At 41.2% G+C, this 23,396-nt stretch overlaps 1 protein-coding gene across 2 annotated transcripts in view; it reads left to right on the forward strand.

Moving 5' to 3' along the window:
• The first annotated feature begins 2,188 nt into the window (after positions 1-2,188).
• TPP2 (tripeptidyl peptidase 2) overlaps positions 2,189-23,396 on the forward strand; it is a 61,197-nt gene continuing 39,989 nt past the window's right edge. For both annotated transcript variants that reach the window (XM_081326830.1, XM_081326831.1), the window contains exons 1-6: positions 2,189-2,392; positions 8,690-8,818; positions 10,230-10,325; positions 12,770-12,874; positions 19,551-19,675; positions 20,905-21,068. In XM_081326830.1, the coding sequence (XP_081182956.1) occupies positions 2,228-2,392; positions 8,690-8,818; positions 10,230-10,325; positions 12,770-12,874; positions 19,551-19,675; positions 20,905-21,068 (784 nt within the window). In that variant the 5' untranslated portion in view covers positions 2,189-2,227. The remainder of the gene's footprint in view (positions 2,393-8,689; positions 8,819-10,229; positions 10,326-12,769; positions 12,875-19,550; positions 19,676-20,904; positions 21,069-23,396) is intronic.

Consider the following 23,396-nt stretch of genomic DNA (forward strand, 5'->3'; position numbering starts at 1 on the left):
GAATCCCCAATAAAAGAATTACAGAGATGAAGAGTTTTAAAAAGAAATGAACAAATTGAAGTAATGGCTCCAAAAGAGATTAACTCCAAGAGCTCTCCAACTGAAAGATGAACAAAATATATAACAAAAATATCAGAGGAAGGTGCTCAGTAGAATGTTATCTATTGAGAGAAATGAATTCTAAAATATATGCAAATTGTATTTTGTATGAGTGGTAAAATTAATTCATAAACTAATGCAGAAACAGGACAGTGTTTCTTTAAAATCCTCTAAAGTTGTGGAAAGTGAAATAGGTAACAAAAAGTAAAGCAGACAACTCAAGGCAAACTTAGGTGTAAATGTAGGAACAAATCAGACATTTTGAGTTGGTTGCAGATTTGTTTCTCATGCTGACATCACTGTCCTGTTATTTATTGATGCTTTTGAGAATCTGCTTCAGGTTGGGTAACTGCATGCACCCAAGGGTTTACTTTCACATTCACTCCAATGTAGAAAATGCATTGTCATTGGCTGTACAACAGCTTAATTATGCATCAATGGTTTGAGTTGTGAGCTAAAGGTGATAACTAGTTCTGTTTCTGTGGTCCGACAGACTAATCAATGCCTACTATTGATTACTGTTTTTTAGATGATAATTCGCTGAATGTGTAATGCTGACAATTTGAAAACTCTCTGCATTAAAACTGCTAAGGATGCAGATGCTTTCTTAAGACAAGACTATGAAAAGAACAGAACCCAGCCCTTGTCTATACTTGAGCTGCTTATCTTCATACTTGATGTGGAACTTTTTACCAAGCTCAGAATATTTCTCAGGAATATTTCTCAGTATTTTGGCAGGAATCATGTCACCTGGCTCATCTTGAGGAGTTTCAGTCCACTGAGTGTTCAAATAGTTGCTCTCAGCTGTCACCTGCTTGACTAGGATCGGTAAAACAGATCTTATTTTGTGCCATTTTAAAGAGTCCTCACATTTCACCAGCTTATGTGACCAGCTCGATTCAAATGTAATGGGATCCAGCCTAAGATTTTTTTCAGTATGATACTAACTTTGCTTAGTAAAGCCCAGATAGCCAAAATTACAAGCTATCCAATTTATAATTAAGCCATTAATTTTACAGGTAGTCCTCAACTTATGAGTTCATTTAGTGACCATTCAAAGTTACAACAGCACTGAAAAAAGTGACTTACGACTGTTTTCCACACTTACAACCATTGCAGCATCCCCATGATCGTGTGATCAAAATTCCGATGCTTGGCAATTGGTTCATATTTATGATGGTTGCAGTGTCCCGGGGTCATGTGATCCCCTTTTGTGACTTTCTGACAAGAAAAGTCAATGGGGAAGCCAGATTCACTTAACAACTGTGTCACTAATTTAACAACTGCAGTGATTCACTTAACAACTGTGGCAAGAAAAAGTCGTAAAACGGGGCAAAACTCACTTAACAAATATCTCACTTAAATTTTGGGCTCAATTGTGGTCGCAAGTTGAAGACTACCTTGTATATTCTACTTTTTCTGCTAAAAATGAAAGGGTTCCTCCATTTTTACCACAAGTCGTGGGTAGACTGGAATAAAAAAGAGAGCAAGGCTAGCTCAGCGGCTCCCAGTGAACGTCCACATCTTGCAGCTGGGTCTCCGTCCTTTTCCAGTGCACACTCCGAGCATTCAACGTCCTTCTCTAAACCATCTAAGCGACCGCCATCCCCGTCCCACCAGCGAACAAACAGCATTAAGATCTGGCATTGTTTGAAATCAGATGAAACCGAGCGCTGTGAGTCTACTCTACAGCAATACTGGAAGCCATGAAAGTAGGAAAAGCGGGGAGAGAGGCGGCTAGCGGCGCTAGCCCAAGGATTATTAAACTGCTGGCCCCTTTAAGAAAGGCTTTCCCTTTCTCATTGGTCTAGGCAAGAGCGAGCCGCGACGTAATTTGAGAGGTGTTCAAGTTTTGCTTCAGCAGCCAGGCACGATCAAATCTCCCTCGCAGGCTGAGAGCGCTCGTGACGTAGCAGACCCACCGGGCTGTGCTTATTGTTGCTATTGGCTGGAACGGCGGCGCATGCGTCCGGAGGGAAAAGAAGCCTGCGCCCTTTTCCTTCCTTCGGGAGCGTTTCTTTCTAAGAGCCGTTACGTCACCTCGGGCTGCGCGGCTCCTTCTGTCTTTCCGTGTCGGGTGCGTGTCTGGTTTCCTTTCACCTCTCCTTCCCTTTCCCCTGTTTTCAACATGGCGGCGTCGGCTGGAGACGAGCAGTTCCCGTTCCAAGGGCTTCTGCCCAAGAAGGAAACCGGAGCTACCTCCTTTCTTTCCCGGTACCCGGAATATGATGGACGAGGAGTTCTCTTGGCCATTTTAGACACGGGTGTGGATCCCGGCGCGCCGGGCATGCAGGTGAGATGCCAGTGGAGGCCTCCCTAGCCTTAAACTGTATTTTTTTTTCATCTCTTTGTCTCTCTTCTTCCCGCTATAGGTAGTCCTCAACTTACGACCTCAATTGAGCCCAACATTTATGTTGCTAAGTGAGACATTTGTTCAGTGAGTTTTGCCCCATTTTACGACATTTCTTGACACATTTGTTCAGTGAATCCCTGCCGTTGTTAAATTAATAACACGGCTGTTAAATGAATCCGGCTTTCCCGTTGACTTTGCTTGTCAGAAGGTCGCAAAAAGGTGATCGCATGACCCCGGGACACTGCAACTGTCATAAATGTGAGTCGGTTGTCAAGCCTCCGAATGTAAATCACGTGACCATGATTTATAACGGTCATAAGTGTGAAAAACAGTCATAAGTCACTTTTTTCAGTGCCCTTGTAACTTCAAATGGTCACTAAGTGAACTGTTGGAAGTTGAGGACTACCAGTATTTTATACTTTGGATTGAACACTGTGTAAGAGAGAGAGATTTTTCATAGCATTTCCTCCGATTGTTGCTCTTCAGTTACCAAACCGCCCAGTGCCAGGCTTTGTAGTTCAGCACATGGAAAAGCTAGATAATGGGCATGGAGAAGATACAAGGAAAGCTGAGTGTCTTTCTTGGTGTAAAATGTGTCAGGCGCCCTTGGGGAAAGGGATTAAGGGACTGCTTCCTGTAGGAGAAGTTTTAATTCAAAAGGCAACTGCTTATTGGGATAAGAGACACAACCTAATTCATATCTTCTTTTTTTCACTTCTTGCGATTTTGGGTCAGGCAACTTTAGAATGATGGGATTATTTTTTTATTATTATTATTTATGGCATCTAACTCTAAAAACTTCTTTAAAATTCCCCCATAAGAAATTAAAGCAGCAGAACGCAAGATGGCAAATAAATAAACTTATATTCTCTGTATATGGTAGCTTTGAAGCAGGTAAAGTAAAAATAATCTCAAGGCAGCTTAAAGTCAGATGACTAAATGTATATCCATGCACAGGTAGTTCTCAACTTATAACAGTTCGTTTAGTGACCGTTCAAAGTTAGAATGGTACTGAAAAAAGTGGCTTATGACCGTTTCTCACACTTATGACTGTTGTAGCATCCCCATGGTCACATGATCAAAATTTGGTTCATATTTATCACGGCTGCAGTTTCCTGGGATCATTTGATGATATTTTGTGACCTTCTGACAAGCAAAGTCAATGAGCAAGCCAGATTCAATTAACAACCATGTTATTAACAACTGCAGAAAGGTCATAAAATGGAGCAAAACCCATTTAACAAATGTCTCCCTTAGCAACAAAAATTTGGGGCTCCATTGTGGTTGTAAGTTGAGGACTACCTGTAGTCCCAAGGTGCTTTTCCAAAAGGCAACTGGACTTCCTTGTTTTTTTCCCTTGAAATATTTCACTTTTCATCCAAGAAACTTCAAATCTAACTGAATGGAATTCAGAGTGCTAATGACCAGATGAAATGCAAAGAATATAAATCCTTCCATTCCCCCATCATTCAGTTAGAACTAAAGAAGCTCTCCATCTATAGACATACATCCATGTAATTTTTGACAGCACTGGAAGTAATTTGTTACTGTCTTCTGAGGTTGGTTTTTTCAAACTTCCTACTTTAATGTGTAATTTTAGGATTCCTTAGTAGTCTTCCACCCAACACCAATGACGATATGAAGAATAAGACTTATTTCCTACAAACCTAATAATTTGAAAATATTTTTTAAATTAAATATATAGTAGATTATAAGAATTCAATTACCGTATACTTTAAAAGGTATGTTTTGTAGATCTGTACAAAGCATTTGAAAGGGAAACCCTAATTCCACATGTCTCTTAAATGTTAAAGTAGTTACATTTTTGTAAGGCTTGTATGTATTTCCACATACTCATTTCACTAACAGTCCCAGTGGAAGTTTTCTTTGTACATAAACATCTGTATAACCTTTGGCAAAAACTGAGGCTGCTTCAGTGTTTCAAAGAGGGGCTTTGTTCACATTAACAAATGTTGTGAAGAAACTTTCAGATGCTTTGCTCGGCCTTAATGTTTGTGGTTTGAGTTTCCTAACTTGGTATCCTGTGCAGTGGAATGTTATATGCATTGTATTTAAGTAAAGAGAAAATGGGGTTGTAAATGAAGTATTAAAAATGTTGCACTCATCTTTATAAGTTAGCATGATTGTTATTATAAGTTACAATACTGAACTCTTTTAAAACTCCATTATACATAAAATACTGTGTTATTGAATGAAGTTGCTTCATGTGTACAAAATACAATTAGGAAATATATGTGGTCCTCTTAAAACTGCCTGAAGTTGCAAATGGGATTGTAAAAACTGAAGGATGTCAAATTTCAGGGGAAAAACAACTGAGGCAGATATATTATTAAATGTATTTTATGTACGTGCTGTAATTAATTCCTCCTAGGTGGGAGGAGAAAAAAGCACAAACTAGTTCTGTCGTGCAATATTCTGTAACTATAATTGTGTTTATCCTGTTTGACATATTTAACAGTGATTAATTAATTGGACTTTAATTGTACCCTAGAATATAATTTAAGAAACACTGAATATAAAGATATAATTAAACCTAGTGTAACTGTTATATATTATTAACTTTTATTAGATTATTACAGACTTTGTGCCAGTCACTTTGTCTCAACTCTAGGAAGAAGGCAATGGCAACTCACTTAAAAATATTACCAAGAAAATTAAACAAGGTTGTCCATGTATCAAATCTGAAGGCATACAAAAAAAAATCCTCACCTTCATTGTTGCCATCTTAAAAATTAAAACTTTAAATCTAGTCCATTACTAGGTTAGCTCTGCTTTTGCCTTAGTCTGCCTCTTGTTGTATATGATTAGAGTCCAGTGGTAGTCAGCATACAGATTGTTGTAATAAACAAAAATTAAATAATTGGTTGTATTAAGTTTTGACATGAAAGCAATTATATTATTTAATTTTGAGTTAAGTCAGTTGCTATTTTGCTTTGATGTTAAAGCTGCTTTTAAAATGAATTTTGCATCATTGTTTTATTCTGGCCAATAAAGATCTGCCTCTGCTTTGTTGTATCCTTCCAGTAGATTTTCCATACTCTCTTCTTTGTGACAGTATCCAGTTTACTTGCTTCCTTTTATGTAATTTGAATTCCTATTCCTTCCACACTCTTTATAGGATGCTTATTTATCTTTTATTATGTTTACATTTCAAACTGTCTAATATGCATGTATTATGGCCAACATAAGTACAATTTCTTTTAAATAGCTAACATTGCCATGATTCGAGAGGATTGCCTTAATAGTTGTATCAAAATTTTGGGATTTTCTGTTGTGAGAGTCTCATAATTCCACAACAGTTTGTGAATTAATAAAGACCTTTTTCAGAAAGGTTTGGATGGGAATAAATGCAGGTAGTCCTCAGGTGATTATGGCAATTGGGACCGAAATTGCTATTGCTAAGTCAGGGCTTTTCAACCTTTTCAACCATTGCACCACTTTTAGGAAATGGCAACATCTGAGTACCACCAGTCGCCTAGCAAGGTGTCAAAAACTTGATGACCAAAAAAAAAAAGGAAAAAAGTGATGAAGTACAGGTAGTCCTCGACTTACAACAGTTTGCTTAGTGACTGTTCGAAGTTACAATGGCACTGAAAAAAGTGCCCCCCAAGCCACAGCCGAGCAAGACACCTGCCTGCCTGCCCGGCAGTGCTCTTCCTCCTATCTGAGGTTTTCATTGTTGTGAGCATTTCTGTTCAGGATTGGCAGTGGGGGTGGGGTGGGGGGGGTGTTTGGTTTTTATTTCCCCCCCCCCATCTGTTGGGTGGTTGCAGCAGGTTTTGGTCACTTCACATGACCCTGGGACACTGTGACCGTCATAAATATGAATCAGTTGCCAAGCATCTGAATGTAAATCACAAGACCCTGGAGATGCTGCAACATTCCAGCTGATCGGCACTTCTTCTGGGCTCAGCAGAAGCGCCAGGATCAGCGCCAAGCTCCAGCTAGAGCCTGGCGCTGATCCTGGTGCTTCCACTGAGCCCTGACAGCCCCAAAGAAGCACTGATCCTGGTGCTTTCCCTGAGTCCTGACAGCCCTGCAGCGCCAGCCATCTTTCGCTCATGCTTGTGTGGTGCTGCCACCAGTTCAGCTCATTCCCCTCCCCCATTACCACTTTTCTAGGATGGTCGCATACCACCTGCCAGGTGGCAATGTACCACAGGTGGTACCTGTACCACTGGTTGAAAAGCCCTGTGCTAAGTGACATTGTTGTAAAGTGCAATGTCACATGACAGCATCGCTTAGCAGCAGCAATTCAGGCCATCCTGATTGCTGTCATTAAGCAAGAACCTCATGTGACTACAACTAGTATGATCTGAATATCCCTGTTTGTTACTTAGTCTCTCTTTTTTAAAAATCTTCAAACTCTCATGAATTAGCACAGGTTGTGCAGCCCTAGATCCGAGGGGCAGAGGCCTTTTCCAAGCGGCGGCAGCGTGATCCATGGGGGCGGAAACAGTAGCAGTGGCAGGACCATCCATATGGGGGGGAACGGCGGTCTGACAGCCGTTCTCCAGAGGGAGGCGAGTGGCCACTACGCGCCTGAAACCGGCCCTCTTCCATGACGTGCCAGGCAGCTGCTCGCCTCCCTCCGGAGGAGAACGGCTGCCTGGCCCATCGCAGAAGAGGGCCGGTTTCGGGCGCACAGCAACTGCTTGCCTCCCTCCAAATCTGCCGTGGGGGTGAGTGAAATCGCTCTGCAGCCCTAGATCTGGGCAGCAGAAGCGTTTTTGAAGCCTCTGGAACTCGCATCCATGGCCGTGGGGAGATTTTACAATGCTCCAGCGGCCCGATCCGGGTGTCAGAGGCCTGCAAAATTCTTCTGCCCAGATCTAGGGCTGCAGAGCGATTTCTCTCCCCCCCCCCCCACACACACAGCCGCTTTGGGCAGCAGAAGCATTTTGCAGGCCTCCGACGCCCGGATCGGGCCACTGGAGCATCGTAAAATCTCCCCACGGCCATGGATGCAAGTTTCAGAGGCTTCAAAAACGCTTCTGCTGCCGAGATCAGCTGTGGGGGGTGGGGGAGTAAAATTGCTCTGCAGCCCTAGATCTGGGCGGCAGAAATGGCAGAGAGAAAGAGAGATTGAGCCAGCAGGGAAGCAGAAGTGTGTGGGGAAAGGAAAGCATTGCAAAGTAAGCAAACTTACAAAAAGGGGGATCTCTCTCTCTCTCTCTCTCTCTCTCTCTCACACACACACACACACACACACAAAAACACACACACACACACTTCCCCACTCCCTTTAATGTCTTCCCCCACTTTTAATATCATGTCTTCCTCCACCCCCTTTAATATGTCTTTCCCACCCCCTTTAATATCATGTCTTTCCCCCACCCTCTTTAATATTAGTGAGGCTCCTCCAGTGGACCATGACCCGGCGCTCGCTCCAGTCCCATCCCCCCTCTACCAGAGACCCTCAGATCCGCTCCAGTCCTGTCCAGCTCCGAACAAGTGCCCCAGACACAAGTGACGTTGAGCTGGCCATGCCCACCCAGTAGGCCATGCCCATGCCAGTCATGCCCACCCAGCACCCGACGATAAATAAGTGGGGTTTGGGTTGAAGTTTGGGTAAAGGTAAAGGTTACCCCGCACATGCGTTCTAGTCGTTTCCGACTCTAGGGGCCGGTGCTCATCTCCGTTTCAAAGCTGAAGAGCCAGCGCTTGTCCGAGGACGTCTCTGTGGTCATGTGGCCGGCATGACTAGACGCCAAAGGCGCACGGAACGCTGTTTGGGTACTCGGTCTCAAAAAGGTTCGCCACCACTGGTTTGTGTTGTGAATCAGCTTGCCTTTAGAAAAGGCCAAACTACATGTAATCAAATACATTTAGGTTGTGTCTGCTATAACAGATAGCATGATTCCAACTCATGTAGCAGTTTTATTTATTTAATTTAATTTAATTTATTAATATTTCTATACCGGCCTTCTCCCGAAGGACTCAGGGCGGTGTACAGGGCAAGAATAAAACACAGAAATTTACAAAAAATAAAAGATAATTAAATACATGCCCGATTAAAAATACAGTTAATACATGGTAAAAAACCCCCGATAAAAATAGTAAAAAACCCCACCAATCCCCCCTCAGGCCAGGCCGGCTTGCTCGAACAAGTATGTTTTCAGATCGCGGCGAAAGGAGCGAAGATCGGGCGCCGTCCCGATGTTTATGTTATAAAATAGAATATTCATGGATTATATGTGCTTTTATTATTTTTAGATTACAACTGATGGAAAACCCAAGATAGTTGACATAATTGATACAACTGGCAGTGGGGATGTAAATACTTCAACTGTTACAGAACCAAAAGATGGAGAAATTACTAGTCTTTCAGGAAGAATTTTAAAGGTAACATTATTTGGCATTAAATTGTGATGTCCTCTTTTGAAACAAAACTTAAGTTATTGTTCAACTGTATATGCATTAAGATGACTTGTTATCTTGACCCTATAGTTGCATTCATATTTATCTTTACTTGTCATCATGTCTAAGGGCAAAGGAATTTTTAAAAAATGTTCCACAAATATTTGCATATTAAATGTATGTTTGATACTAATATATTTACAGTCATCTGATGTTTTACTGTATAGCCTTATGTTTATTTGTAATAGGCTGTGCAATGGTTTGGATCTGGGGACAAAAAAAGTGCTTTTGAACCTGTGAGGGTGCATTCATAGCACCTCTCTGCAAAACCTTTAAGAAAATATATATCTTAGCTTAAAGAGTTGCAGACAGTTGCATCCTCATGTTTTCCAAAGGGCCTGTTATTACCTTTCAGAGAAAAGCATTTCATAGTACCTATTTGTAATTTATATCAGGGACGCGGTGGCTCAGTGGGTTAGGACGCTGAGCTTGTCGATCAGAAGGTCGGCAGTTTGGCGGGTCGAATCCTGAGTGCCGCGTAGCAGAGTGAGCACCTGTTACTCGTCCCAGCTTCTGCCAACCTAGCAGTTCGAAAGCACGTAAAAATGCAAGTAGAAAAATAGGGACCACTACGGTGGGAAGGTAACAGCGTTCCGTGCGCCTTTGGCGTCTAGTCATGCCGGCCACATGACCACGGAGACGTCCTCAGACAAGCGCTGGCTCTTCGGCTTTGAAACGGAGATGAGCACCGGCCCCTAGAGTCGGAAACGACTAGCACGCATGTGCGGGGGAACCTTTACCTTTACCTTACTATTTGTAATTTAATTGAAAGTTTTTCTCAATATAGTACACCAAGGCTGTTATCTGCAGCTTCAGCCATATATAGTGCATACAGTCCTCTATTTACAGACTTTGTAGTTACAAACTCTAGCCAATAGTGTCTAACCTGTGTGCAACTCCAACCTAAAAGATCCCTGAAGGTGGGAAAAGATGGGGAACGGGATTCTTTTACAGTGTACTATGACCCTCCTGTCAAGAACGATGGTTACATTTTTTTTCTTTTTCATCCAGTCAACCATAGATTTGATATTGTAAAGCTTTTATGTGAAGAGCTTACATAATAGTGCAGTTGTTTACAAGCAGAACATACCAGAAAGAGGAAAACAACTCAAATATCACTTTGTATGTAGACTGAAAACTTAGTACTACGGATTTCTGCAATTTATGCATGCCTTCTAAGGGTGAGCAAACATTGAATGTAGTGATGTTAACTTGTGAGTATATATGCATAGAAATCAACTGTAGCTAAGGTTAATAGTTCTATTATAAATAATATCAGTGATTGCTTGTACAAAGCAAATGCAATTTATGTTTCTCTTTTCTTTCCTTTTTTTAGATACCAGCTAACTGGATAAATCCTTCAGGAAAATATCACATTGGCTTAAAAAATGGTTATGATTTCTATCCTAAAGCACTTAAAGAGAGAATACAGGTATTATTTTATTCCCTTTATCCTAACCTAAATTGTATTTGAAGTAATTTTGAATCACAAAAAAGTAAGAAACACATTTAGGTTATTGTGAGTTTCTAATTCTATAAGTCTAAGTGCTATTGCTATTCTAATTCTGCTATACTTCATTATTCTTTACCCTCTGGCAAACTGTTTTTTCCCATCCCCAAGATTTCTCATACAAACCATAGTTTCTTATTTAAGCAATAACTAAACATTACAGTTATTTTCAACACAGAAATAATTTGTAAACAAATAGAAGGGAGCATGTAAGCAAGGCTATGAAATACCATTTTACCTTTTTTTTCTTAAATGAGATTTTGTGATTTTCAACTTCTGTTACAGAACCTGGAAAAAAGGCTGTGACTTCCCCTCAAATTTTTGCTAAAGTTGGAATACATTGAAAACCTGGGTTCTTCAGAAGTATTTCACTTCTTTTGGAGAATCATAGTTCAGCTGGTCTTTTCAAAAGGAATAAAAAAAGAATAAAATAATTCTAATTTACATTTCCCTCCCATCAGCATCTTTTCACGTGTGCACATTGATCAGCTGATTATGCAATATTGCATAGCTACTGCAAGGAGAATTTTAAACATAATATTGTGACTCCTTACATCAGGGGTGTCAAACTCAATTTCATTGAGGGTCGCATCAGCATTGCGGTTGCCCTCAGGGGGCCGGGTGGGTATGGCCTGGGTGGGCGTGGCCTACTGGGTGGGCGTGGCTAAAGTGCGTATGGCCTACTGGGTGGGCATGGCCAGCTCTACATCGTTCGCATCAAGGGTGCCTATAGGGGCCTGGGCAGGAATGGGACAGATCTGAGGGTCTCTGGCAGAAGGAGGTCTCTAGGCCAGGGCCAAGGCAGTGGGGGCTGTTCCCTCACTGTTTCCAGGATGGCTTTGCGGGCCGCATGAAACCACTTCGCGGGCCGGATCTGGCCCCCGGGCCTTGTGTTTGACATGTCTGCCTTACATTATCAGCAAGAGCATGTGAGAAGTGTTCTGAAGTAAAGTTACTATAAAGGTAGTTGATGATCTTTTTTCCTTTCATTATCCAAAGAAGCCCTCGACTCACAGCCACAATTGAGACCAGAATTTTCAGTCATTGAATGAAGCAGTCATTAAGGAAGATACCATGTGACTGTTTCATCCAATGAGCACAATCCCACTGTTCTCGGTGTGGTTATTAAGTGATCATCCAGTTTGCTAAAGAGATGGAGCGAAACAGCCGCCCGCTGAAGGGACTCTGCCCATCTGGGGCTGAAATGCTCAGCTGGGCAGCCCTTTCACTCTCAAAGCGCTGCCCGCCAGAAGGACTCTGCCCTGCGTGGGACCAGAACTCTCCACAGGCTGGCTGAAAAAGGTCTGTCCTGAAAGCCAAGCAGAATTTGAGCCTGGTGGAGCAGTGGGCTAATGCCTCCTTAAGTAACACCAGCTGCCTGCAATTAGTGCAGGTTCGCATCCCACCAGGCTCAAGGTTGACTCAGCCTTCCATCCTTCCCAGGTAGGTAAAATGAGGACCCAGATTGTTGGGGGCAATTAAGCTGACTTTGTAATAATACCGCTTGGGGTGTGTGTGAAAGCCCTAATAAGCAGGCATATACATAGAATGAAGGCTATTGCTAAGCACATTGGTTTGTGCTTAAATTGTAAGCCGCCCTGAGTCTTTGGAGAAGGGCGGGATATAAATGGGATTAAAATAAAAATAAAATAAAATTTGGGTATGGAGTGCTTTTGCAGCATGAGGCCTTTGCAGCCAGACCCCAGAGACAAGAAGGGGACTCGTTTCTGATGCTGCAAACACTCCATGCCAAAATCCTGCTTGGATTTCAGGACAGGCCTTTTTCAGCAAGGCCCCAGAGATGGGAAGGAATCTTCTTGGCAGACAAAAATACTTGACATCTTCCCATTCACTTTCTGGGGAAGGTGCTTAGGAAAATTTCAAATGATAATCACATGATCATGGGGCACTTGGCAACCAATCGTAAGGGCGAATGGGTTTCCAAGTATCCAGATCGCAATCACATGACCGTGAGGGCACTGCAACAACCATAACTTTGGACACAGATGTTCAGCCCAGATGTTCAGAATTTTGAATGGTTTCTGAACCGAATGTTCACTAAGCCAGGAGTACTTATACTAATATCTGTTGTTTGATGTGTTTGAGTTTACTTTCAATTAAGAGAAAGCACTGAAACTTCTTTTTAGCACTATCCTTGCACCAGCATTTTAAGCATTCTGTGAGTTTATTTCTACTTGTCTGTATTGATAAAGTGTTATAGTATTGAAAAATGCGTATAAAAAGCAAGATTAAGATTAAGATTTCAAAGTTTACAGTTGAGATAAGATATTGAATTCATTGTGGTAAAAAATAGTACAGAGTGTTGATATTTTTTTAAAAAATCTGTTATTTTTTGTTTATTTCAGAAAGAACGCAAGGAAAAACTTTGGGATCCTGTCCACAGATTAGCACTAGCAGAAGCCTGTAGGAAACAAGAAGAATTTGAAGCTGCTCAAACTTCTCCATCACAGGTTTGTATATTAGTATCTATTTTAGAAGAAAAGGCTTAAATGGTTATAATAGTTGCAAAGTACTAGTAAGACCCACATATGGAAGATTACTTCTGCGTAACATAATCACAAATGGCAATTTGTCTAAAACAATCTGAAGGCTGGTTTCTCGTTATGAATGCTTTCCTTAAATTACTTACACTTTAAAATTATTTATTACAATGAGCTGACAATATTTTTGTTTGAAGGGATATTCAGGTTAAATTTCTCAATGAAATTGAACATTTGGAATTGTCTTGAATTGCCTTGCCTTTTATTGTATAATGAGCACCCAGATGACTCTGCTTTGGAGTTTTAATAGCTTAAGATTGTAGGCACATGAAATATAAGTTTGTTTTCTCTAGAGTTATAATTACAGAACTTATTCTGTTAAAGCCCAGGCTGTAACTAGGCTCAAATTCAAAGGGCTTTCAATACCTGTAGGGCAAGGGTGTCAAACTCGCAACATCACATGACGTGTCGCAATGTATCGCAACTTTTTTGCCATTGCCGGCAATGGGGTGGGCGCGGTTTCACTATGATGCATTTGGCCCATGGGCCGGCAGGTTGACACCCCTGCTGTAGGGTAATACTTTTTAAAAAATTATTCAAAGCATTTATATCTTTTTCCACAATTGAAAAAAAAGCTTCTAGGATTACTTACAGAGTAATAAAAAAGGCAGTCCCTTCCCCCAGGGTTGTAATTAAAAGTGACATCGCCCCAAATAAAATATATAGGTGAGAAGAAGAGACAAAATCACATATCACTGCTTAATTTGCCTCCTCCCTTCTGGCCTTTAGAAAGTCTGAAAAATTAGTTATTTCATCAAGCCTTGGGGCCAAGGCTGCTGGGATTATCTTTCCAGATGACAAGTCAGTTTTGTTTTAGTCTGGAAAGTTAATACCCGTTTTTATATGAATGTTTTACAAGTTAACAATTATTTTTAATCTTAATCTGTTTTTAATCCAGATAATGGATTTAGGGAGTTTTATACAGTACCACTCAGGTTTGATTGATTAGAGCAGCTGTCAGAATCCATTTATATCATATTCATAAATGGAATGTTTCAAACATATCCCATGGATTCTGCCATCCCCCGAAGAGAAGAGGATAGATGTGTATTGAACCGGCAATAGGCATTTCAAAGGAAAGGAGAAGCCTTTTGAACTGGGGAAACAAAAGGGGGGGCTAGCATCTGGCTTTTGTCACGGCAGACAGCAATAAACAAAAGGGTCCTAACTTCCTTTTTCCCACGAGATGGATGATACGAGAGGAAGGATGGGGGGGACTGACCAAATGGGGATTAAGGGGGGGTTAAACCGGGAACTCTTTATAAGGATTTACATCGTGGAACCATTAAGCCCTGTCTCATTTCCTACAACCAAGCATGTCATAGTAAAGATTCCTTTTGGACTAAAAAATTTGACTCCAAGAGTTTTTGTCTTCCTAAGACGTGGTTTGGGGTGGGTCCTGACATTAGACAGGGCTTGCAATGAAAGTCAACCCGGGAAGAAGAACCTTACCGGGGGACTTTGCAAATAAATATGATGTCTGACGATGAAGCAAGAAGGGAAGAAAGCCCCACGGCCTTCCTCCCAGCCGAACTCCCAGAAACATTGGGAAGCTGAAGCATCATATTCCTCCTGGGAGGAAACGGCGGAGCAGCACGAACAAAAACCCCGGTGGTCGATGGGCGTTGGAAGGAAAAGTGAGTGGGAAAAGGCTTCGAGAGAAGTGACCCTGAGACGGAGCGACCACCAACCGGAATGGAAACAAGAGATGGAGAACTCCCTGCACGCCAGTGAGGAAGAGCGGATTCTGGAAAAAGCTATTGACTTGATGAAAACAACCCTAAGCTCACTAAGGGAGGAGAGAGCTGGGAACCACAACACCTGGGGTCGCAACTGGAGGGGTAACGGAAGGGATCCAACACCTGAAACCCCAGGGCTGTCCAATGGAACAGGAGCCGCTGACTCAGCGGTACCCCCCCCCAGACCCACAGATGGGGATCGAGATGAGGAGCGATACACTCTGCGGCGCAGACAACGATCCAGCCAAAGATTCCCACCCCTGGAAGCAAAATTCAAGGGGGAGCCATCACGACTGGGATTTTTCCTAACCCAAGTCCTCAGCTACATGGAAGAGTACGGACGGGACATCCCCAGTGACAAAACACACATCCGAATTGTGCAATCTGCCCTGGACGGGACGGCTGCAGACTGGGTGGTGAACCTGCATGACTCCAACGCCCCAGAACTCAACGACTTCAACCGATTCATGTCATCCTTGAGGCGACGATTCGAGGACCCTTTGGCTGACTGGAAGGCCCGGGAGAGAATCAAGACGGTGAGGCAGGGCAGGAGAACAGTGGCCGAATATACCCAAGAATTCCGAGCCATCGCCAGCAAGCAGAACTGGCCAGAAGACATCCTCCTCAGCCATTTCAAAGACGGTCTAAACTACGACCTGTATGACGCTTGCCTGCCTCGGGGAGACCCCTACCATCTCAATGACTGGTATGTCCTGGCAGAGGAAGTGGAAATAGACCTATTGAAAAGACAATGCAGAGGAAAACCATGGGGCCGCCCGCCACTCGAGCAAACACGTGAGGGGGAAAACCCACCGGCCACGGCTAAAAAATCAAAGGGATGTTTCAATTGCGAGAGAGAGGGCCACCGTGCTGCAGAATGTCGTTCGAAAGCCCCTCCACGCAAAACAGAGGCACCATCTTCCAAAAAGCTGGGGAAGTCTCAAGGCAACCCAAAAGAATCTTCCATGAAGGGGACAGAGGCTGTAGAGTCCACAATTCCTGCCAAAACCTGGGATTGGACTCCGGCCTACACTGCAGGGGCGGTGGACACCTCGGAAGACAGCTCAGAGGGAGAACCTTTGGTAAGTGGACCTCTTCCACCCATACTTAAGACAGTGACTATATTAGCTTCCTCTGCACCAAAAGCCAATGAAATAAAAGCTCTGATAGACTCTGGCTGCATCCGCTGCCTCATCAGCCCAACGCTGGTGGAGGAACTGAGCATCCCAGTGAGGAGACTAAAACAACCAATCTCCTTCAGTCAATTAGACGGGTCTATAGCAGGGGGGGGACCAGCTACCCTAGCCACTCTACCACTCCACATGTCCCTGGGGTCCCATAAGGAAGACATAACATTTATAGTGGCCCCAGGCATGGAATGCCCAATGATTTTAGGACTGGAATGGCTGAAGAAATAGAACCCCGGGATAAACTGGAGGACTGCAGAACTCAACTTCCCAAAAGGGGAACAGGAAAACGTAAAACCCCCAAACACCCCCCCAACCCAGAGGGAGGAAAAAGCAGCAGTGGGGGAAGAGAAGGGACTAACAGAGATACCGGAGGAATACAGGGACCTGGCTGAGGTTTTCAGTGAGGAAAGTGCAGATGAGCTCCCCCCCCACCGCCCCACAGACTGCACCATAGAATTCAAACCTGGGGCAAAACTCCCAAAACCCAGGATGTATGCCATGAGCCCAAGGGAAATGGCAGAAATGGAAAGATTCATAAAGAAAAACTTAGAAAGAGGATTTATTGAGCCCGCCAAACCCAAAGTAGCCGCCCCGGTTCTGTTCAGGGAGAAGAAGGATGGGTCTTTTCGTTTGGTTGTGGATTACCGAAACCTAAATACAATTAGTGAATGTAATCTGTACCCCCTTCCCCTAATGAAGGATATGCTATCCCACCTATCGAAAGGAAAGATTTTTACCAAACTAGACCTGAGGGAAGCATACTACCGTATTAGGATTAAGGAAGGAGACGAATGGAAAACTGCATTCAACTGCCCAATGGGGTGCTATCAATTCAAAGTATTGCCATTTGGACTGCAAGGGGCCCCCGCAGTCTTTATGCAATTAATTAATGACGTACTGAGAGAGCACCTATATAAGGGGGTCCTGGTTTACCTCGATGACATCCTTATCTTCACAGAAACCAAAGAGGAACATATCAAACTAGTCAGAGCAGTCCTGAAGAAATTGCGAGCTGCCCATTTATATGCTAAATTATCGAAGTGTGAATTCCATCAGGAAAAAATCGACTACCTGGGATATCGCATATCCCCAGAGGGCATCGAAATGGACCCAGAGAAGGTCAGGGCAGTACTAGAGTGGGCACCCCCCCGCACACGGAAGCAATTGCAAAGTTTCCTGGGGTTTGCAAATTTCTACCGCCAATTCATCCCTGCATTTGGCCAAATAGCCATGCCCCTCACAAATTTGTTGAAAACGAAGGGGGGGTCACCCGTGAAACCCAGCCAGCCTCTAAAATGGTCAATGGAATGTCAAGCAGCATTTGAGAGGCTAAAGAGACTCTTTTCTGCGGAACCTGTACTTAAACACCCAGATCCCAACAAACCTTTTGTAATACAGGCAGATGCGAGCAACGTAGCAGTCGGAGCCGTATTACTACAGGAAAATGATGAGGGGGCGTTGCAACCTTGCGCATATACATCCAGGAAACTTACAGAAACTGAACAACGATGGCCAATATGGGAGAAGGAAGCATTCTCATTAAGGTGGTCATTATTAACTTGGCGTCAATTTTTGGAAGGAAATAAAATACCTTTCCAAGTCTGGACTGACCACAAAAATTTAGAAGCACTAAAAACGCCCAGGAAGCTCACTCCTAAGCAAGCCCGCTGGTCCCAACACTTTCACCAATTCAATTTCACTCTCAAACACTTACCGGGGGGAAAGAACTTCCTGGCAGATGCATTATCCCGCATGCCCCAATATAACAGCACAAGAGTTACTGACTTTAAACCACTTGTACCGGAACAACAACTGGCAGCACCAGTCACCACCAGGGCACAAGAAAAAATGAAGCCGAAGGTAGATAGCCAAACTGGAATAGAATTCAGGAAATCTTTGGAAAGTGATGAATGGTTCCAGAAAAATAAACATGTGTGCACAATTAAAGATGGACTGCCATGGGTGGGGGAGAAGCTATATATACCGGCCACACAGAGAATCAATTTCATGCAACTGTGCCATGATACAAAATCAGCAGGACACTTTGGCTTTGTAAAAACCTTACACTTAACTAAAAGGCAATTTTGGTGGCCATCTATGAAAAAGGACATAGAAAGCTATGTGGGTAGTTGTCAAATTTGCGCAATGGCCAAGAGGTTACAAGGGAAATCGCCAGGACTGTTACAACCAGTGGCGAATCCCTCAGCCCCATGGAAAGAAATAGCCATGGATTTTATTGTGGAACTACCAGAAAGCAACGGGAACACCGTTATCTGGACTGTTACTGATCTGTTCTCTAAGCAAGTCCATTTCATACCTTGCCCAAAAATTCCAACTGCAAAAGCATTAGCAAAACTTTTTGTACAACATATTTACAGATTGCATGGGGCACCACAACACATCATATCTGACAGGGGGGTGCAATTTACCTCAGCATTCTGGAAGGAATTTTTATCTCTGTTAGGAACTACCCAAGGACTGACATCTAGTCATCACCCTCAGGGTAATGGGCAAGCAGAAAAGGCTAACTCTGTACTTGAGCAATATTTAAGATGTTATGTACATTTTCAGCAGAACAATTGGACAGACCTGCTGCCTTTCGCAGAAGTGGCATATAACAACGCAATTCACTCCAGCACAGGTTACACTCCTTTTCAAGTAGCCACAGGCCAGAGCTTCAACCCCATACCTGATCTAACTCCAAAAGAACCGGTAATTCCAGAACTAAAGGAATGGATTGCTCAGTTACAATACACCTGGCCTATTGTCAGAAAAGCATTAACAGAGGCTAGATTAGCACACAAGACACAGGCAGACAAGAAAAGATCTGATCCCACACCGTTCAAGGTGGGAGAGATGGTATATCTGTCTACAAAATACCTTAAGTCTCTCCAACCCTGTAAAAAACTAGGACCAAAATACATTGGACCTTTTCCAATTAAAAGAATCATAAACCCAGTAACAGTTGAATTAGAACTACCTAAAAATCTTAGACGAATACACCCAATCTTTCACTGCAGTCTAATAAAGAGAGAACAACAATCTCCCCTACGAACAAAAATTCCACCACCACCACCTCCCATCATGGTGGAAGGAGAACAACATTTCGAGGTGAAGGAAATTCTGGATTCTAGGAGACATCATGGAACAACTCAATATCTAGTGGCTTGGAAACACCTTCCCTCCTCAGAAAATGAATGGGAAAGAAAGAAATATGAAATATGAATGTAACAATTGCAGTGCAGCTGCAAGTAACATACAGTAAAATATTGAAAGAAAATACTTCAAATATGAGTTGCTTGTATCTGAGTAAATAAAAATCTGATTCAATAACCATAAAAAAGAAAAGTTTAGACAAAGGCATAAAGCACATAGTGTATGTGGCATAGCAATAAATATCTTAACTGGGTCCAATAGCTATAAAACAGCAAGCTATAAACTTGCTGTTAATGAGTGGATGGTTTCAGGCAACAGGGATGAAGATTCAAATGAGCATTCCAATTGATGCAGATATGTAATGGATGAACTGCTACTGGGTGCAGTATAACGCTACACTGTAATTTTTATTGCAGTGGGAGAGGAGCATATCATCTTTTTTCTCTGTAGGGGTGTGTGTCTATTTTAGCATACTTTTTCATGGGACACTTTATTTTCCAGGAAAACAAATTAATGAAGGAAGAGCTTCAGAGTCAAGTGGAATTGCTAAACTCTTTTGAGAAAAAATATAATGATCCTGGCCCTGTTTATGACTGCTTGGTGTGGCACGATGGTGAAACTTGGAGGTATTTTTTTCCTTTATATTAAAATACCAATTCATTTTTAATTAGACTTTAACTGTGAAAAAAACAGTTAAAGGAAAAGTAAGTGTGGTGTAACTTTCCCTTTACTGTTGGACTAGGAAGACTGCCAAAGTCTCTTCCAATTCTGTTGTGTAATAATAATAATAGTGCCTTTGGATAGTTACCACAGGACACAGAAATGGTTGCTGCACCCTCCATATAGTATTATCAGTTGTTCAATTTCGCAAGTGTGTTTGTTTGTGTTCATTTTTTCTGGTTAAAATTTGCCAAATTACTTGTTTTAATTTTTAGAAAAAAGTAAAACTATGGTTTTAAACGTTTGTTTTTCCTGTATTCAGGGCAGTGATTTCAAAAACTCAATTAATTTTTTTTTTAGAAAAGTAAGCAAAGCATGCTTTTACATAAAAAAGGCTTTTTTCTGCACTTATGGCCCTGTTTTTTAGATTTCCACAAAAAATTTAAAACATTATTAAGCCCTTTTTATTTTGTAATGTACAAATAGGGTTTACTTATAAAGTACAATGAAGCCTAAGGTTCTGTTAATTATTCACTGTACTTGATTCTTATCTGAATCCATACAGAATTAGGGCTAGGGTTAGGATTAATTTAATCATTCACTACAGAGTGGACTAGTAGTTTTTTTTCTTTTGGATTGGGTTAAGTATGTCATATTTAATAGGTATCATAAACTGGTAACATAGGCATCATTTAGATTTTGTTTACTCTGAGGATCTCACTAAATTATACATTCTCATTACAATTAGTATATATTACTGCTGTAGGTTGTCAGTAAATTATATCTTAGTCTAGATAACGTTCTAATGACCTGTTACATAGTAATAATGATAGTAATAATAAAGATGCACAATGAAATTATTCTATCTTGAAAGCAATTGAGGAAAAATAAAATCTAAAATTTGATTTAGTATATTTGCTAATTCAAATCTGAGTGTAATTGTATGAGGATTGTTACAGATTGGGAGTATACTTGTGTTTTAAAGTAGCAGTTTTAATTTGCACAGCTAAAATCAATTTTGAATTTAGTTTGTGCAGCTGATCATGAGGCTTAAAATCGTGAGCAGGATCACATTAGTAAACAAATATGAAAAATGCTATTGTGTCCGAATGGGATACAGCATTTGAGAGAAACATACAATTTCATAAGAGGGAAGAACTGAGAATCAATCTGTCTTTATGCACCTTTTCCACAGAGCTTGCTTAGATTCGAATGAAACTGGTGACCTTTCTAATTGTACTGTTCTACGGAACTACAGAGAAGGTCAAGAATATGGATCTTTTGGAACATCAGAAATGTTAAATTACTCTGTCAATATTTATGATGAAGGCAATTTGCTTTCGATTGTGACAAGTGGAGGTAAGACTACAAAGTTCTAAAATATATGTACTAAATATATAGTTTGTCTTAATCTGAAAGAAAACTCTACTGTCTTAAATTTTAAAAGCAAATACATATTTGATAATAGCAAAACACAGTTATCAACTTACAGTACAGTAATGTTTTAATCATAGGCTAAGTAAGATTGAAAACAGTTTAATTACAGATTGCTTGGGTTGCATAAAGTCTTGCATTAGAAAATGTAATATATATGTAATATAATGCTTTATATATTACGTGATTATGAGCATTATGTAATTGTATTTATAAAGAAAACATTTTTAAAAAGAAACTGATAATTAAAGAGAAATACAAACATAAGAAAAAAAAGCTAAAAAGAGAAAAAAGTACAAAAATGTATTATCCTACTTAGAATAAATGATCCGTTTTTAAAAAGTCAACATTAAACCTTGATTGATCAGTCTTTTCATTGATAGATAGAGTTCAAACATAAAGAGTGAAACCATGTTGGTTCAAGATTGGAAAGACTTTGTAACCCAGATTTACAGATTAGTAGATGAATGTTCACTAAATTACTGTATAATGTTTAAATTAACAGAATTATAAAGTTGGAAGGGACCTTGGAGGTTTTCTAATCCAACCCCCTGCTCAAGCAGGAGACCCTATACCATTCCAGACAAGTGACTGTCCAGTCTCTTTTTAAAAGCCTCCAGTGATGGAGAACCCACAACCTCTGAAGGCAAGCCATTCCACTGGTTTATTGTTCTCACTGTCAGGAAGTTTCTCCTTAGTTTTCGATTGTTTCTATCCTTGGTTGATTTCCAACCATTCCTTCTTGTCTTGCCATCTGGTGCTTTGGAAAATAGGTTGACCCCTTTTTCTTTGTAGCAGCCTCTCAAATATTGGAACACTGCTATCATGTTGTCTCTAGTCCTTCTTTTCACTAGACTAGACGTCCTCAATTACTGCAACTGTTGATATGTTTTAGCCCCCTTCCCCCTAATGTCTGCTGTGTGCTCCTTCCTCCAAAAATAAGTTTTCCAATTAGGTTTATCCCAAAACGATAAAGGTTTCTTTGAGACGCCCAAAGTCTTGCCTTGCTCATTATGTCATCTTAATTTGTCCGCCTCTCCTGAGGAGAATAACATTGATGTTGCATTGCCTCCCATTTGTACAGACTCTGCCTGACAGTGAACTGGTGGATCCCTAACTCTTTGCCAAAAGTTGTGTAAGCTTTTATATCCTGGTGAGCCTAAACAATTGTCTTCCAGAGACCCTTAGTAATGTCCTTTGTTTGAGCCATGACACATACCTGTATTGTGAAGATGAGATAGTGAATATTCAGAATTTAAATAAGATAGAACTTCCCACACTTCCACCTCATTATCATCCTATTGATTGAAATACCTGACTATAATTTCACTTTCAAATGAATTGATAATCCTAGTTCACACACTTTTACCATACACTTATTTATTTAGCATATGGCATAGTATATACATGGACTAGCAATATAAATTAATGTTTCAACTAAATTAGTAGAACCCAATAAGATATAAATGTCAAAAAGATCTATGTTCAAATATTAATGTCTAGGCTAGGCCATGTAATCATTGAAATGCAGCATTGTTTAAATTAAAAAAAAATATTGGACCAGTACGGTATATTCCCTCAGCTTATAGATGATCACGATGTGATCTACAGTTTGACATGGGACCCCACAGTCACACTGAGGGGAGGATGCTATGCCCCATTTATACAGAGTCCAGGTAGGAATCCTGTGAGGTGTAAATCCTATTCAGGATTGTCCATTGCTAAGGTGGTAATTCAGAGCATGGCACCTTTTTGGTAAAATCATTTACATGTCTTCCTATAACTGGGCATTCAGCAACCCATTTGGCTTTCATTATGTAGCTTTGAATAATTTCCTCAGTAAATCAACAGATATACTGTTTTGACTCTTTGGTTTAATACAGGACTTTTTCTCTAGGTCTAGGCCTTCTGTGGAGATAACGTTTTAGGTCATATTTATGTAGAAATTCAAAAGGCTTAACTAATTTTTAAATACACCTGTAGGTGAAAATCTCCTTGGAATTGGATGGCCTTTGAATTGCTGCAATTCAGAACTTCTAAATTCTAATAGGCACCAGGATGACACTTTGGCAACAACTTTCTGGCCTTAGGTTCAGATGTAAAATTGAGTCTTATCTGCATTGTGATGATACTTGATCTATATTGGTTGAGGTATTAAATATGGGAGAGAATGGAGAGCCTTAAGGCATCCCACAACACTCAAAGTTCCAACCTCTCTAGCCCAACCTTTGGAGGCAATGGAAAAGGATATCT

Source organism: Vipera berus, assembly GCF_964194415.1.
Source record: "Vipera berus genome assembly, chromosome: 4".
In the NCBI taxonomy this organism is placed as follows: Eukaryota; Metazoa; Chordata; class Lepidosauria; order Squamata; family Viperidae; genus Vipera; species Vipera berus.